The sequence below is a fragment of the Leucopleurus acutus genome (assembly GCF_964270905.1).
Source record: "Leucopleurus acutus genome assembly, chromosome: 5".
Lineage (NCBI taxonomy): Eukaryota > Metazoa > Chordata > Mammalia > Artiodactyla > Delphinidae > Leucopleurus > Leucopleurus acutus.
In genome coordinates, this window is record NC_139147.1 from 113,557,342 (window position 1) to 113,572,307 (window position 14,966).

Here is a 14,966-nt window from a genome sequence, read left to right on the forward strand (position 1 = left end):
ACGCTCAAAAAGGCGGGAGTCTAAGAGCCCTAATCATTGTCTATGATCCATTAACCAACGGATACCTTTTGACCACCCACTATATACCACCTACCCTAGCGATTCAAGGTGAGAGGCATGGACAGGGCTTCTAAACTCTCAAAAGAGATGATTGGTGGAGGGGAGGAAATCACTGAAAATTCGGACACCACTTTATTTATTTATTTTTGCGGCACGCGGGCCTCTCACTGCTGTGGCCTCTCCCGCCGCGGAGCACAGGCTCCGGACGCGCAGGCTCCGCGGCCATGGCTCACGGGCCCAGCCGCTCCGCGGCATGTGGGATCTTCCCGGACCGGGGCACGAACCCGTGTCCCCTGCACCGGCAGGCGGACTCTCAACCACCGCGTCACCAGGGAAGCCCGGACACCACTTTTTCCATCTACTACCAAATCCAGCCCCTGAACTTCACGTGTTACTAGGGAGCAGAAGAGAAGGACAAAGTAACAGAGAAAGAAACATGTGCCTCTCCACTTGCGGCCCAATTCTTAAATATACTTTTGCCTCCGAAGTGCTCTCTCCCTGCTGACTCAGCAGATGCAACTGCTGATGCAATCAGAAGACTGCCTTGTACTTGGAGGGGACGAGCTTACTTGGGGGCTCTCTGCAGCTGTGTGGTATAGAAGCAATATCAGTGAGGGGACACGAAGGCCTCACATGGTTTCATTTCATGAGAAACAGTGCAACTTCCCTACGGTGAACTGTTCCCGAAACACATCTGGCTTCAGCAGCACACTTATGACAACAGTTCCCAGGATTTCTTCTCTCTTGGATCGACACCTGAGGAAAGTCAGAAAACAGGGACTAGACACAGAGAAGGCTGCTCAAGGGGAACTGGGGGGACTGTCCTAGAGCGTTCAGAGCAACGTCACGTGCACACATGGTCTCAGGTAATCCTGATAAAAAGGTTGTGAGGAATCTGAAGCTCAGAAAAGTTAGGGTACTTAGCCCAAAATCACACACCAGTCACTCAAAGCTAATTTAATGATTCACTCCTAGCCAAACTCTGAGGTTGGATGGAATCCAGTTAGCACAGAGAAATACAGGGACTTACGAGAGAAACGTTCAAAGGGTAATAAATTCTTAATGGGAACCTATCTTTGAGGAAAACGTAGAAGCCCACATAAATCTGGGTCCTGATAGGGATTTTTTTTAGGGCCTTCAGTCCGAAATTCCAAAAAGGTCGGGTGACGATGAAGGTCACACAGCTGGTGAGTGTAAATCCGAAACTAGAACCCTAGAGATTACAGGAGTGATTGGATGCTGAATATATCTGAGCTTATAAAACACTCTTTACATATATCAGCGCTAGATCTCTTAATTTATATACAATGGGAGATTGTTAAAACGTCTCACCATACATGTATGTAAGAACATGTGCTGAGGTTAGGGGCTGGGGCGTGTGGAGTGGGGCAGAAGCAGGATGGCAAGGCATAGGCTAATATGTCCTGAGCACATTCTTTGACCTAGGTTCTGACAGGTGCCTTATGGACTGTGTCACATAATCCTTATCACAATCCTGTTGTATGGTTGCTATTATTCTCATTTCAGAGATGAGGACACTCAGTCACAGAGACGTTAAGTAACTCTCCCAGGGCCACACAGTGGCATTCAGATGGAGAGAGCGTACACAGAAACGGTCCATGCTTCCTGGCACACGGAAAGAGCACAGAAAAACAGACAATTCTTATGTGGCACAGTCGTTCCTATCCAAAGAATAAGCCTTTTCTGAATCGTGGGGATATCTTTTTGTTTTTTTCTTCTTTTTTTAAAAGTAAAGATCGAAATACTGTGTGTTCAAATTCCTGCCTAACTGTTTCTCTCCCCCCCCACGCCGGCCCCCAGAAATCAAACCAGGAATAACCTATGCTGAGCCCTTGCGTCAATCGTCCCCGAGTGTTTCCTGACACGTATTTTTGCTTACAGTCCCTCAGAACTAAAGAATGGGGCTCAACGTGACATTTGCAAAATTACCAGGTAAGCGGTAGGGAAAAATGCAAAGAAAATCTTACTTGATCAATAACAGTTATTTACACTATGTGACCATTTAGGGGTTTTAGCGGTCACCAACCAACTAACAAAATAAACCAGCATTTATCCTTGCCTTTCATTAAATGTAAAACAGCAAACATGCAGGGTGGCATCACTGAGAGAAATTTAACTTGCCGTCACTTTGTTTTTAAGCTTTGTTTCATCTAGAGACCATCTCTAAAAGAACAAGAAAGATTAAACTAATAATTGGGGAAGTTTTTCATACCCAAACTAAAGTACGTATTACTTTTCAGATGTAACAGTCTAGATCAAGGTTCACTGAGATTCCCCAAGAGGTCAAGACAACATCTACCTGCACTACTGGGTAGCTAGAAAATGGTCATGCAAGGGCAGCTGTGCCAGGGGAGTGACACTCTGCAATTTGCGTGACTTTGGTATTTCATTCCCACCTGGCAGGTAGAGCAGTGATATATCGTTGATACTTTCACACTTTGTGCCTAAGTGTGACATGCCCCAACGAGCAACAATGCAGCTTCACCAAAAGCAAAAGGACCGAGATTCTTCAACACATATCGTTCAGAATGTGACTGCTATTAATGACACAAAAGTCAGAGAGTGAACATCTACTGAGTACTAGACACTGTGCTTGAAACGTATGCAGAGCATTTAACTCTCAGAAGATCCAGCAAAATGGCCGCTATTTATTCCATCTTACAAAGTCATGAAGTGACTGAACCAGCATTGTCAAAGAGGACTGCCTGCAATGCCCTCTATCTGCCCTGTCCAATACAGGAGCCACATGTGGCTGAAGCAGTATCTGGCTACAAAGCCCACGCGTTTCTCCAGCACACACAGGCGAACACACGATCCCCCTTACACACAAACACAGGCAGCCACAGCCGCAACACACACATCCCACAAAACCACTCTCACAAACCCACTGGCACAAAATGATGGATTTACTGTGGAACCAGTGTTCGTATGTCATTGCCTCTGCTAATTCAGTTTAAAAGGAGTTGGAAGAGGGGGAGCAGAGGGGAGAATAAGAAAGGGATTTCTACCCTCAATTATCACCCTGTAATCAAGCTCTGCACTAAACAAACAGGGAATAACATCTTGGGAGATAAGGAGTGTGTGAGCTGTGAGAAAACAGCCTTTACACTGTAAAAACAGCTTCTAGTTTTTCTTAATTGAATCACCAAACTACTTGTCATTAAAAATGTTCCCTAACCTGGCCAAGCTCTTTACTGACAGCAAAGAACAACACGATAAAACCTCCTGGGGAAAGAAAGCCACTCACTTTTAACAGTCTTTTTTCCTGAGTGGGAAAAAAGCCTGTGGGCATAGCCACAGGCTTTGGAAAAACTGGGGCAATGATACAGAAGAGAAGAAAGGCTGGCAGGAAAGAATATACCACAGACTTAATTCTAAAAAAAAAAAAAAATCTATGTCACACAGAACTCTCTATATTAAGTTCTGAACCTTCCAGAGCTACCCACAGATGGTTATTCCTGCTTCGCAGGAACCATTTTTCTCTCCACTACCATATTTATTGCATAGGATAACCCGTAAAAGGCTTTAACCACTAATTTGTTTCAGCTGCCTCATAAATGTAGCATTTGTAAATGAAGTAATAAACAAGCCCAAGCCTATTCCACTGAATTAAGAAGTCCTGTATTCTAAAGCGTTAATCCCGTACATAAACTAAAGAAGCAAAACTGTGAGGTGACATGCTCAGCAGACTGTCTCAAAGCCACGGAACGGTTCAATAATCACTGTGGAACAAGGTTACTCATACCTGAAATTATTTATGACTCAGAGTATCTTTAAGGACTATTTCTAACATGCTGATTTAAGACTGTGTTGGATGATAAACATAACTGATCAGTAAATCGTCATTTAGTAGGAGTGCTTGTTCATACAATTAAAACTTTAAAGTATATAATAAACAGATACAAAATCCCTACCCAACCCTGAGAAGTATGGGTCCTTCCGTTCCACAACGGAAAAGCACAGCAGATCCAGGGAGCCGACACTAAGGGTGGAAATACTCCATGCCTATTATGCTATGGTTCGTGAACCATTCTACTTGCATTTACAATGGTTTTGAAAATCATTCGTTAGTAATTGTTACAAGGTATAAGCAGTGTTTCAGGAGATGATGTAGCTGCCCCTTTTCAGGCTGGGTCCCTCAGCTAGACCACTTATCCTGTGTAAAAGTTACTTGTCCTCTCTCTACTTCCCTTAGGGTTCTATTCTGGGTTAGATGAAAGTAACTGTTAATAGTTTCATTGGGGAAATTAAGTCAAGCAGGTATCTTAACCCAGGTAAAGCTGCACATCTTAAGAAGCTTCTAAGGGCATGGATGCTGATGTAGATCTGATGGAGCAGAAGCGGCCAAGACTGAGACACTTCATTAAGTTAAAGACAGGCTTGAACGATCCTGTTCCAAGACAACATTTGAAACTGGCAACAGGAGTACAGATGGCAGCTGAATCAGGCATTTTAAACTTGTAATGCTTAATAATACTGTGGGTCTCATCATAACAGGCTAGTCCAGGTATAAATTACCAGCCTGTGTAAGGACGTTTAAGCCAGGAATACCAGTTTTTAAAAACACTTGTAGCAGAGAATAAAAGGGAAAGAATCAGCAAGGGGACAAGGTTACTCGGGAAGAGCCTACACTTAAATTTCAGGCAGCAATTTAAGAACCTGTTTTTGGATGATAATCATCAAAACTATCTTCCTGGGTTCGCTTCTTCAAAGAAGGGAAACAAAATATATACTTCGCCGCCTGTCATGTAGGGAAATGAGGGCTAAATTCATGTTGTTAGCTCTAAAACAAAATCATTCCAAAACATAATTGTAACTATAGTAAACATTATTAGTGTGACGTGAAAATTCACAAATGACCTTCCTTGTCAACTTACATCCACACAGTTCATTTGTCAATTGTTAGCTCCAGTTTAAAAAAAAAAAAAGACAAAATGTAACTGGATGGTCAAGAGATTTATGGGGGTGATTGCCCAGAGGGACTGCTGACAGCTGTGCAGGTCTGACCTCTGTGGAAGAGAGAGGGGAGCAAGGAGGCAGAGGAGGAAGATTCAGACTTCAGTGTAGTTTGAAGAAAGTTTTTTTTTTTTTTTTTGCGGTACGCGGGCCTCTCACCGTTGCGGCCTCTCCCGTGGCGGAGTACAGGCTCCGGATGCGCAGGCTCAGCGGCCCTGGCTCACAGGCCCAGCCGCTCCGCGGCATGTGGGATCTTCCCGGACCGGGGCATGAACCCGTGTCCCCTGCATCGGCAGGCGGACTCTCAACCACTGCGCCACCAGGGAAGCCCTGAAGAAAGTTTTGACCAGACTGATGAAAAGTCCTCCAGCCAAAGTCACTCGTCAGAGAAACCCCTACTGTCCCAGGAACAGGCTTATCTTAGTATCATGTGCTCAGTTACTGGCTGGGAGCAGTCCATGCGAAGCATGGCATCAGCAAGAAAACAGTGCTGGGTTCAGAACACTGAGCTGGAGTTGCCCATCAATTACACTCCCTGCAGTAGGAGATCTGAGAGGCCCGTTCTCATGGCTGTCAGGCAAATCCAATGTTCATAAACCATTTCATTGATTATATGATACAGTGGTATGGTGCAGGTCTTTAACAACACGAACTCAAAATTCCAAAATAGCAAAAGATTTAAAATTTTCATATTCTCAGCACAATACGTATAATCTAGACTTGTAAATTAAAATAGGTACCAGACTGCAATTATTTTTAATAACTGTCCTCCTTGAGAATGAATTTAAATATGAATGACAATTGTTCCTTTTTATTTCTCTTCCTAACGATGGTCCCTAAAGTTTCTTAAGTATTATAAAAAAAAAAAGTCATGGACAAAAAATTCAAAATGACCTGCTAGTTTTACTCTTTCCCAATTCTTGATGATTAAATAGCTTAAAACTAAGAGAGAGAAAAAGATATTTCAGAGAGCGCCTGCCAACGACTGCACTAAAAGAATAACCACATGCTACCATTCTGTTATATAAAATTCTAATTTTCTGCTCCCAAATTTTGTTGATTCTATTTGTAAGGATATCAAACACTGAATTAAAAATCTAATCAAGGTAATTTTCACTGGTATATTTACTTTCATTTTCAAACAGTTAGCACAGAGAGCCAGAAATTCACATTTTACTCATGGGACTTGGGGGTGGGGGATTTAGGGGTGAGGTCACCAGTTCTTTTTTCTTTTAATGTTTTTTCGTCTGTTTATTAAAGTATAGTTGATTTACAATGTTGTGTTAGTTTCTGGTGTAGAGCAAAGTGATTCAGTTCTCTCTCTATATATATATACATACACACACACACACACACACACACATTCTTTTTCATGTTCTTTTCAATTATGGTTTATTACAGGAAATTGAGTACAGTTCCCTGCACCATACAGTAGGACCTCGTTGTGTGAGGCCACCAATTCTTTAGGCACTCAAAGTATTCACAGTGCAATAAATTGAGTCTTTAAATTACTAAAGACATCTTTTAACTAGCCCGAAACGGCAATAGTTCAGCCTGTGAGGAAGCCCAGCACTCTGTAGGGCATGCATCAAAGCACTGAAGTGACGTCTCCCCACTTCTCCTACAGATAATGAGCTGCACGGTCCAGGGAATCACACCCCAAGTAACACAAGCGATGGACCCGGAAAGAACACCACCATTAACAACGAATTTGACACTGTCGTCTTGCCTGGGCTTTACCTCGTCATCTTTGTGGCAAGCATCTTGCTGAATGGTCTAGCGGTGTGGATCTTCTTCCACATTAGGAATAAAACCAGCTTCATATTTTATCTCAAGAACATAGTGGTTGCTGACCTCATAATGACGCTGACGTTTCCATTTCGAATAGTCCACGATGCAGGATTTGGACCTTGGGACTTCAAGTTTATCCTCTGCCGATACACTTCGGTTTTATTTTACGCCAACATGTATACTTCCATCGTGTTTCTCGGGCTGATAAGCATTGATCGCTACCTGAAGGTGGTAAAGCCGTTTGGCGACTCTCGCATGTACAGCATAACCTTTACAAAGATTTTGTCTATTGGTGTCTGGGTGCTCATGGCTATCCTGTCCTTGCCAAACATCATTCTAACAAATGGTCAACCAACTAGGGAAAATATTCATGAGTGCATGAAACTTAAGAGTCCTTTGGGAGTGAAATGGCATAAGGCCATCATTTATGTCAACAGTTGCTTGTTTGTGGTTGTGCTGGCGATGCTAATAGGATGTTACATAGCCATATCCAGGTACATCCACAAATCCAGCAGGCAGTTCGTGAGCCAGTCCAGCCGAAAGCGAAGACACAACCAGAGCATTAGGGTGGTCGTGGCCGTGTTTTTCACCTGTTTCCTACCCTATCACTTGTGCAGGATTCCTTTCACTTTTAGTCACCTGGACAGACTCTTAGATGAATCGGCACACGAAATCCTATATTACTGCAAAGAAATGACGCTTTTCTTGTCTGCGTGCAACGTGTGCCTGGATCCGATAATTTACTTTTTTATGTGTCGCTCATTCTCAAGAAGGCTGTTCAAGAAATCAAATATCAGAACGAGGAGTGAGAGCATCCGATCACTGCAAAGTGTCAGAAGATCAGAGGTCCGCATATACTATGATTATACTGATGTGTAGGAGTTAAAGGCCACCAGGCCTTCTCTTGCTTGTCGAAGTCAATGTGTACAAAGTGTAAATAAATTTGTCTTTTGATTACCCTCGCTTGAGCCCATCGAAATATGGATGAAAAGAGAACTGAGATGATATGAAGTTGGGGTATAATTTGGAACTGAGAAAAACATTAAGGCATACCAAAAAAGTGAAATTAACAAGAGGTGGTGTGTGTCGCTGAGTGGCAGGGATCATGGCTCAAGGTTGAAGGAGCAGATTACAGGTGCAGAAAAGGCCACAGCAATGCCAGCGCACTGCAGGAAATGCTTCCAGGAAATGCTGGTGCTCTGAAGCCACTTCTGAAAGAAGAGGAAGTAGAGGGAACTCTATCTAACCTGGATCCCTAAGATTTGGGAAAGAAAATGCTGTTTTCAACACAGCTCATACACTGCAGATGTAACTGAGTAAATATGGATTGCTAGGTCTTTCTGTCATTGTATCTATGGCCCATACACAACCTTTAGCCATTATCCCCTGTCTGTGTTTATTTATGTCTTATGCATATGAGGAAAACTTGCACAGTGCGGGGTGGGGGGTAGGCAAGAAAGTTCAACTGTGTTTTTTTAAGCAACGCATTTGAAAGACTTAAGTCAATTAACTGATTTTAAACTTAGATTATTTCAGAGAAAAAAAAAAAGTGTGACCAAAAAAAAAAAAGAGTATTAAGACAAGTAGATTTTGGATAAAACACTCTGAACTTATGTTTGACATTATTATACCCTATGCCGCATTTGAATCCTCCTGTACTAAGGGTAGAGAAGAGAATGTGAAGGCTTGGTTAATAATCAAGTATATGTAGTTTATTCAAAAGCCACTTAATAGTCCTTATTTTAGAAAAACTAGAGTTTTAAAATAGTCTTCCTTTTGAGCTATATCCCATCATTAATAGGGATATCATTAGTTTAAAAGTAACACCTTCAGTTGAAGAACAGAGCTCAATAAATCAAGTCAAAAAAGAACTATCTCAGAATAGTTTCTGCTTCGATATAAACCTTTGAGCCTTCATTCTTTTTCAAAGCCTTCAGCTGCTTGACCACTGACTAGATGCCTGATTTGTTCCTAACACTCAACAAGGAACCAGGGGAGCATTAAAAGAACAGGAGTGAAGGCATGTTTGCTGAGGAAAAGGGAACATTACCGGTTAACAGAGACAAAGCAGACATACACATGCAAAACAGTGCGATATTTTATTTAGACTCTTGTAAACGATCTGCCTGCGAAATTCTAAAAAGCTAAAGTGAGCAAAAAAGAAGTCAAATATCCCACTCAAAAGTGATACTACCCACTTCCCTCTGTGTGTGTGTGTGTGTGTGTGTGTGTGTGTGTGTGTGTGTGTGTGTGTGTGTGTGTGTGTGTGTGTGTATTCTGTTAAAGGCATGTTCACCTCAGAACCTAAAAACTAAGAACCTACCATCTTTAATAGCATCAATGGCTCCATTTGGTGCTCTGAAATTTACCAAACCCCAGACTTCATTTAATCCTCTAAAATTCAGGCCTCAGTCTAAGAGGTCCTTAAAATATTTCAATCCCACTTGCATGTTTCTAAAATTGGATTGCTGTAGAGTCAGTGGGTACATTTTATGTAAGGGTGGGTTTCTTCTCTGAAATTACATGATTAAATCAATGGGACATCTTAAAACACTGACTTAGGAAAAAAATAGAAAGGATTATCCCTATTTTTTTAAAGCTGTATTACCAAAACATCAGAATCATACTGCTTGTTTTTTACACCAACGCTCACATTGTGGTCACAAAAATTACTTATCCAGGCCAACCAAGAATGAATCATTTATATAACTAACATAATATCAACAGCAATAGCATAAAATATTGTGCTGGTGTCATAAGTTAATACAAACTACTGCATTAATACTGAAGAAAATAAGCATTCTATTTGACTGGTTTTTAATTAATTGATAATTTGGAAACAATCTTAAACTCGAAATCTAAAACTTCTTACATGGAGCCTTTGGATTATAGTCAATGTTTCAGGACCCTCCTAAGGCAGCAATAAATAACAAAGTTATTCTATATTTTATGCAAATGAGAAACATATTCAGATACTTTCAAAAAGAAATTTTTCTATTACTTATAAAACTTACATGCAGAGAAACTGACTAATAGAAAATCTTCAGTGGATTACTAACTCTGTTATATTCATTATACCGTTCATACCATTTTCTTCTCATTTCCAAACAGTATATCATAATTTTTTTCTCAACTAACGCTTCAAGGGAATGGTAACAAGGAAAATCCATAAATTTAGGTAAACAGCTAAGCCAAAATTGTGCACGGAGACAGTACAACCTAAACCACACATTTTATGATCATTTTGGAGAAATGTGATATATATGAAAAAAATAAACAAAAAAACAACAAGGGCAGAATAAATCTTGGGGGTCACTTAAATCTCATAAAGAGAGAGTTTTCTCCCAGACAGAACACCACAAGAAGACAGCTATCAAATCAATAAATACTTACTAGGCACATACCATGTAAAAAAAAAAATGTCTAACATTATATTTACAATAATCTTTGGCTATATCTAAGTAAATTATAAAAGTAAATATTTCTTAAGATCAAACATTTTCAAATTTCAACACAAGCATCTGGTAGATGCTGACTTAGCTCCCGTAGCCAGCCCTCTATCACCATCTAGTGGTAAAATTCATGAAACACCTGAAGAAAACGACTCCTGTCCTATTTACTGCTTGCGACTGACTACACAATAACATGGCCTAACCCTTCCCTCCTCCCCCGAGTATTCCTTCAGTCATCTCTAATGCTAATGTACACCAAAAACAGTCCTGGAGCTGCCCAGACAAATGTATGCTGGAAATGTTTAAAAAAATAATTGATACCTATAAGAAATTATCTTACAGATGTTAAAAAAACTAAAAAGGCTGCAACATACATGGATTTCACGGGGAAAATGGAACAAATACTGGCTGCTCTTCCTTGACATACAAAAAAATTTTAATTAAATATAAAATGATTTATTAGAGTTTATTTATTAGAGTTGAAGAAGGAAGAATAAGATTGTCAGTGTTAAAATTTTTAACGTATCAAGAAATGCATGGGATTCAAATGGCAACTTTTATTTTGAATATTCTAAAGTTTTTCTTATAACCTACAATAACAAGAAATCATCTAAAATGATTTTTATAATGGTGTAATGTGGCTATCAGACCACCTATCTTTTCTCGTCCTCATTTGAAAACGCAAGATATGGAACTAAACTGGAAATTTCTTTCTTTCAAACAGCTTCATTGGCAAGCGTTCTTGATAAAGTGGCCAATTTCTCTTTGAATAATTCCAGAGAATATCCACTGGTTGCAGCAGTTCTCAGAAATGAGCCACACATCTGATTAAATCAGCCTAGCTTATGAACAAGAAGCTAGAATTAGTCACCAGACCGCCCAAAGCTTCCAAGTCTAAGTTTAGGTTTAAATGTTATAAACAAGACTTTCCAACAACACTCTAGACATGTTTATCTGGACACACATATAAACACACAGCATGTATAACGAGGGCTAATAGATTTAGTATAACAAACATGACTCAGCTCCTTAACCTATGATAGTTTTCAAATAGTCCTTAGAAACAGACCTTAAACATCCCATCCCATGCTTGTTACTTACTACTAGCCCAAACCAAGATACTTTCAGTAACAGTGAAGCCATCTGTCAAGTATCAAAAATAAATATCTCTGTGTTTCCTCAAAAAGCCTGAACCATATCACCACTGTCTTTAGATTTTTATGTGCTGTTTTATGCAGCTAGAGAAATGCCACCATTAAACACAATGGAAAAATGAATAAATATATAAGGACGTGAATACTGGGCAGAACACTTACATGATATAAATTTGGAATCATCTAGATCAGGGCTTCTCAACCCCATCAAACCCAATGCACTCTTTCTGTGGGATATATTTCAACCTATTTTTAGTACAGTGATATGAAAGCCAGACATAATATAACCTACCTGCACACACAGACCTCACTTTGCCTGGTATTGTGGGACCATAAAAGCATGGACTGCATCGCTTTCTCTACGTCATCCAAGGAGCCTCCTTAACCCTCGAACTTGATTAACAGCATCACTATCCACCCAGGCACCTGAACTGGAAATTCTGAGTCATCCTATGACCCTCTTGCCCTCACCCCTATTAGCAGCCCTGCACCAAATCTTGCAGATTTGCCCTCAGATACAGTGGGCAAGCTAGGCCTCCACCCGGCCTGGCCCTGCATCGGGCTTGCCTCGGGCCGGGGGAGGCTGTGTCGTCTCATGGACCAGCAAGGACCTGGGAGCACAGCAAACCTGGCTCCCACCTCCCACTGTACATCCAGCTGAGAGGAGAAAACGAACCAACTGCACCACGATTCTAAACTGCCGGCACTGCTGCTAGAGGCCTCAGGTTCTCCCTTCCGTCGCAGGCCCTCACATACTCTTCTCGCCTAGTACTTTTAACACTCAATGGTTATTTTCTAATGAAATAAAAATAGCTAACTTTTATGGGGCACTCCCTACACAGCAGGCATCGTTCTCAGCACCTGACCTGCATCAACTACCTTCATGCCCTTGATAAACCCCTGAGGAAGCACCAGCATTACCCTAACGTTCTCAAGGTCACACAGGTCAGAAAAGCCGTTGCTGGGATCCAGACTCAAGCCACCTGGCTCCAGAAGTTCTGGCTTTAACCACGGCTCAGTACTGAAATGAAACGCACGCCTCAAGGTATTAATGACATGACCAAAAGCCTTGCCAATTATTTATGTTACCGAATGCTAGGAGCACAAACTATTTCACCACTGCAGATAAAGCTGGGGTTGAAGTTGAGAAGCACCCTTAAGCAAAGCCTCAATAATTTCTTTACTAAATATGAAAGATTATACTCACTATTAAGAGAACGTTAAGCCTACCAATCGCACGTATTTGATCATTTTATTCCCTTATAATTCAGATGAGCATACAGTTCAGGATCAAAACCTAGATAACTCTTGAAAGTGTCACGTACTGAGCTGGCACGGGTGTAAGCTGAGACAGTGCGGGCAAACCCATGGGCACAGCGCATCTGAAGATTCGCGTCTACGTGAGGATTGCGTTACCCAGTTAAACAAGCAGCTTAGGACAAGGAAAAAGGGCTCAGGGAATCCAGCCATTTCATCAGCGAGAGGCCCCACAGTGAAGCTTCTTCCATCCAGTTTACTAACACAAACTGGGAAGCCCTGGATGCTGGATGAGCAGGTATTCAACAAAAATCTCTAACGGAGGTTTCCTGGGTGGGTGGATAACGGTTTCTAGGTCAGTGGTCGCTGCTAGCGGCTTTGTTCAACGCCACAGGAAAGAACCCAGCTCACCCAAGTTGAGTATTTTTATTTGCCTTGGCTTCCTGAAGGAACACATAAGCTAAGTTCTAGTTTAAATTCTCTCTCTCCTCTACAGCAAAACCATCACAAATCTTTTGTCCCACTATTAACGACTAAGTACGAAATTTATGATTGGTGTGACTTCAACAGGATTTTAGAGAGGGAGGCTGCATTTGTCCTTCCAACACACAGGCCTCCGTGGAGACAACTAAACAAACAGGCTGGTCAGGAGGCTGGGCCACTGAGGGCACTGATGTCACCAACGAACTACAACTCGGGTTAGATAAACACCCCCTACAGGAAGCCTGCCAGGCTCCCGAAGGAGGAGTAGAACATGGGATCCGAACGAGCCTTCCTGTCATGATGGAGTCACACAAGTGGAACCACACGTCCTCATTCAACCCACCCCGTGATCCCTGGGAATAAGACAAGGGCAACACGCACCGCTGCTCCCTGAACAGCTCACCTGAGGACTAAACACAGAAACTTGGCCTCACTGATTCTACATTCTGATGACGCCAGCTGGTCCATGCAACACAGCCTAAGAATCACTGCTGTGCTCCAAATAGGAACTAAACAGGTACATAGATCTCTACAGCATTAATGGCCTAAAACCACAGAAAAGTTTCTCGGTCACGCTGCCAAGGAAACTAAATTGCCAAAGAGGACCACACAACACTCGCACAAAGCAGAAGCACACACAAGTGTGCTTTAGCTAACAGCAGTTTGCTGGACAGAGAAGGCGACTGAGTCTACAAATTTCAGGGGTGCTTAGTCTTGGGGGGGGGGGTGACAACAACGACAGAAACCTGCATGAGCTCACCCACAGCATTCAGTTAACCTCAGGCAAGTTCGCTGGAGTCTCCCCACCACAAAACCTTCCCCTCAACATGCTAGCGCCTGCTCTTCACACATCACGCAGCCCGAACAGGCGACATCTATTTGTCGGAACAACTCCGGGGAAAGTTTATCTAACTGATAAAAGGTTTATCTAACTGATATCGAGGCACGGGGAAGTCATTCCGCCCTATACGTGAGTTGACTTGAATTTCGTGCTAACAGAACAGCCTGTTTGTGGCCTATCGAACATACACTGTACATCTGCTTTAATTATTAAAGAAAAGGGTGCACAGACCAGAAGTAAAGCCCCTTGTTAAAAATAGGGATTAAATTCTTCCCTTCCTGGGGTGCCAGTGTTGGTCCTCCTCCCATGACAAGACAGACGCCCGTCCCAGGGGCCAAGGCCACACTGACTCACTGTGTACGTGCCGATCTTTTTTTGGAAACCATGAAGGAATGTATCCCTGACTTGTTTTATGTGCTCTGTTCTGAGAAGACATAAAACTGTGCTGAAAACCATGTTTCTCCAGAGCAGTTTCTCAAGTATCTGAGAGGCTGTCTCCGGGGCTTTAGTCCTCAGTTTGGCTCAAATCAAACATTTTTCTATTCCTATTACAGACTGTTTATTATTTTCATCGACATAATAAAAATGAAGTATTCATTCTCTATGAGTCTCCTTCCGGCCGAAGCTTCTCTCAGTGACTTCTGAGGCTCATTTTCCTAACTTGTTCTAACGATTTACTAAAAAAGCTGAGCCGTCAGAGTGCCAAGTAAATAAACCGTCTTATAAAGCAGCGCGCAATCCTCTAAGGGACCCACATCCTAGGATGACTCATTATGCAGGTCGGGGGTCCAGAAACCTACGGAAGGAACTCAAAAGTGGGCAGATACAAATGAGTAGATGATTTGACGCCACTGGGTTAACAGTATTTAAAAATATCCACAGTCCTTGTTTTCAGATTAATTCCGTCGTCTCTCTTATCTTTACCTACAGGACCTACAGAGCATACAGTTG

The 14,966-nt window shown here is 41.9% G+C and overlaps 2 protein-coding genes across 3 annotated transcripts in view; one reads left to right on the forward strand and one right to left on the reverse strand.

Moving 5' to 3' along the window:
- Positions 1-14,966, reverse strand: part of MED12L (mediator complex subunit 12L) — a 326,301-nt gene that overhangs the window by 126,388 nt on the left and 184,947 nt on the right. The gene's annotated exons all lie outside the window — the stretch shown is intronic.
- GPR87 (G protein-coupled receptor 87) lies at positions 1,671-7,707 on the forward strand (the record flags this gene model as incomplete). The annotated part of the gene is made up of 2 exons (XM_082839061.1): positions 1,671-2,013; positions 6,665-7,707. The coding sequence occupies exons 1-2, from the start codon at positions 1,980-1,982 to the stop codon at positions 7,705-7,707; spliced, it is 1,077 nt and encodes a 358-aa protein (XP_082695187.1). The 5' UTR covers positions 1,671-1,979.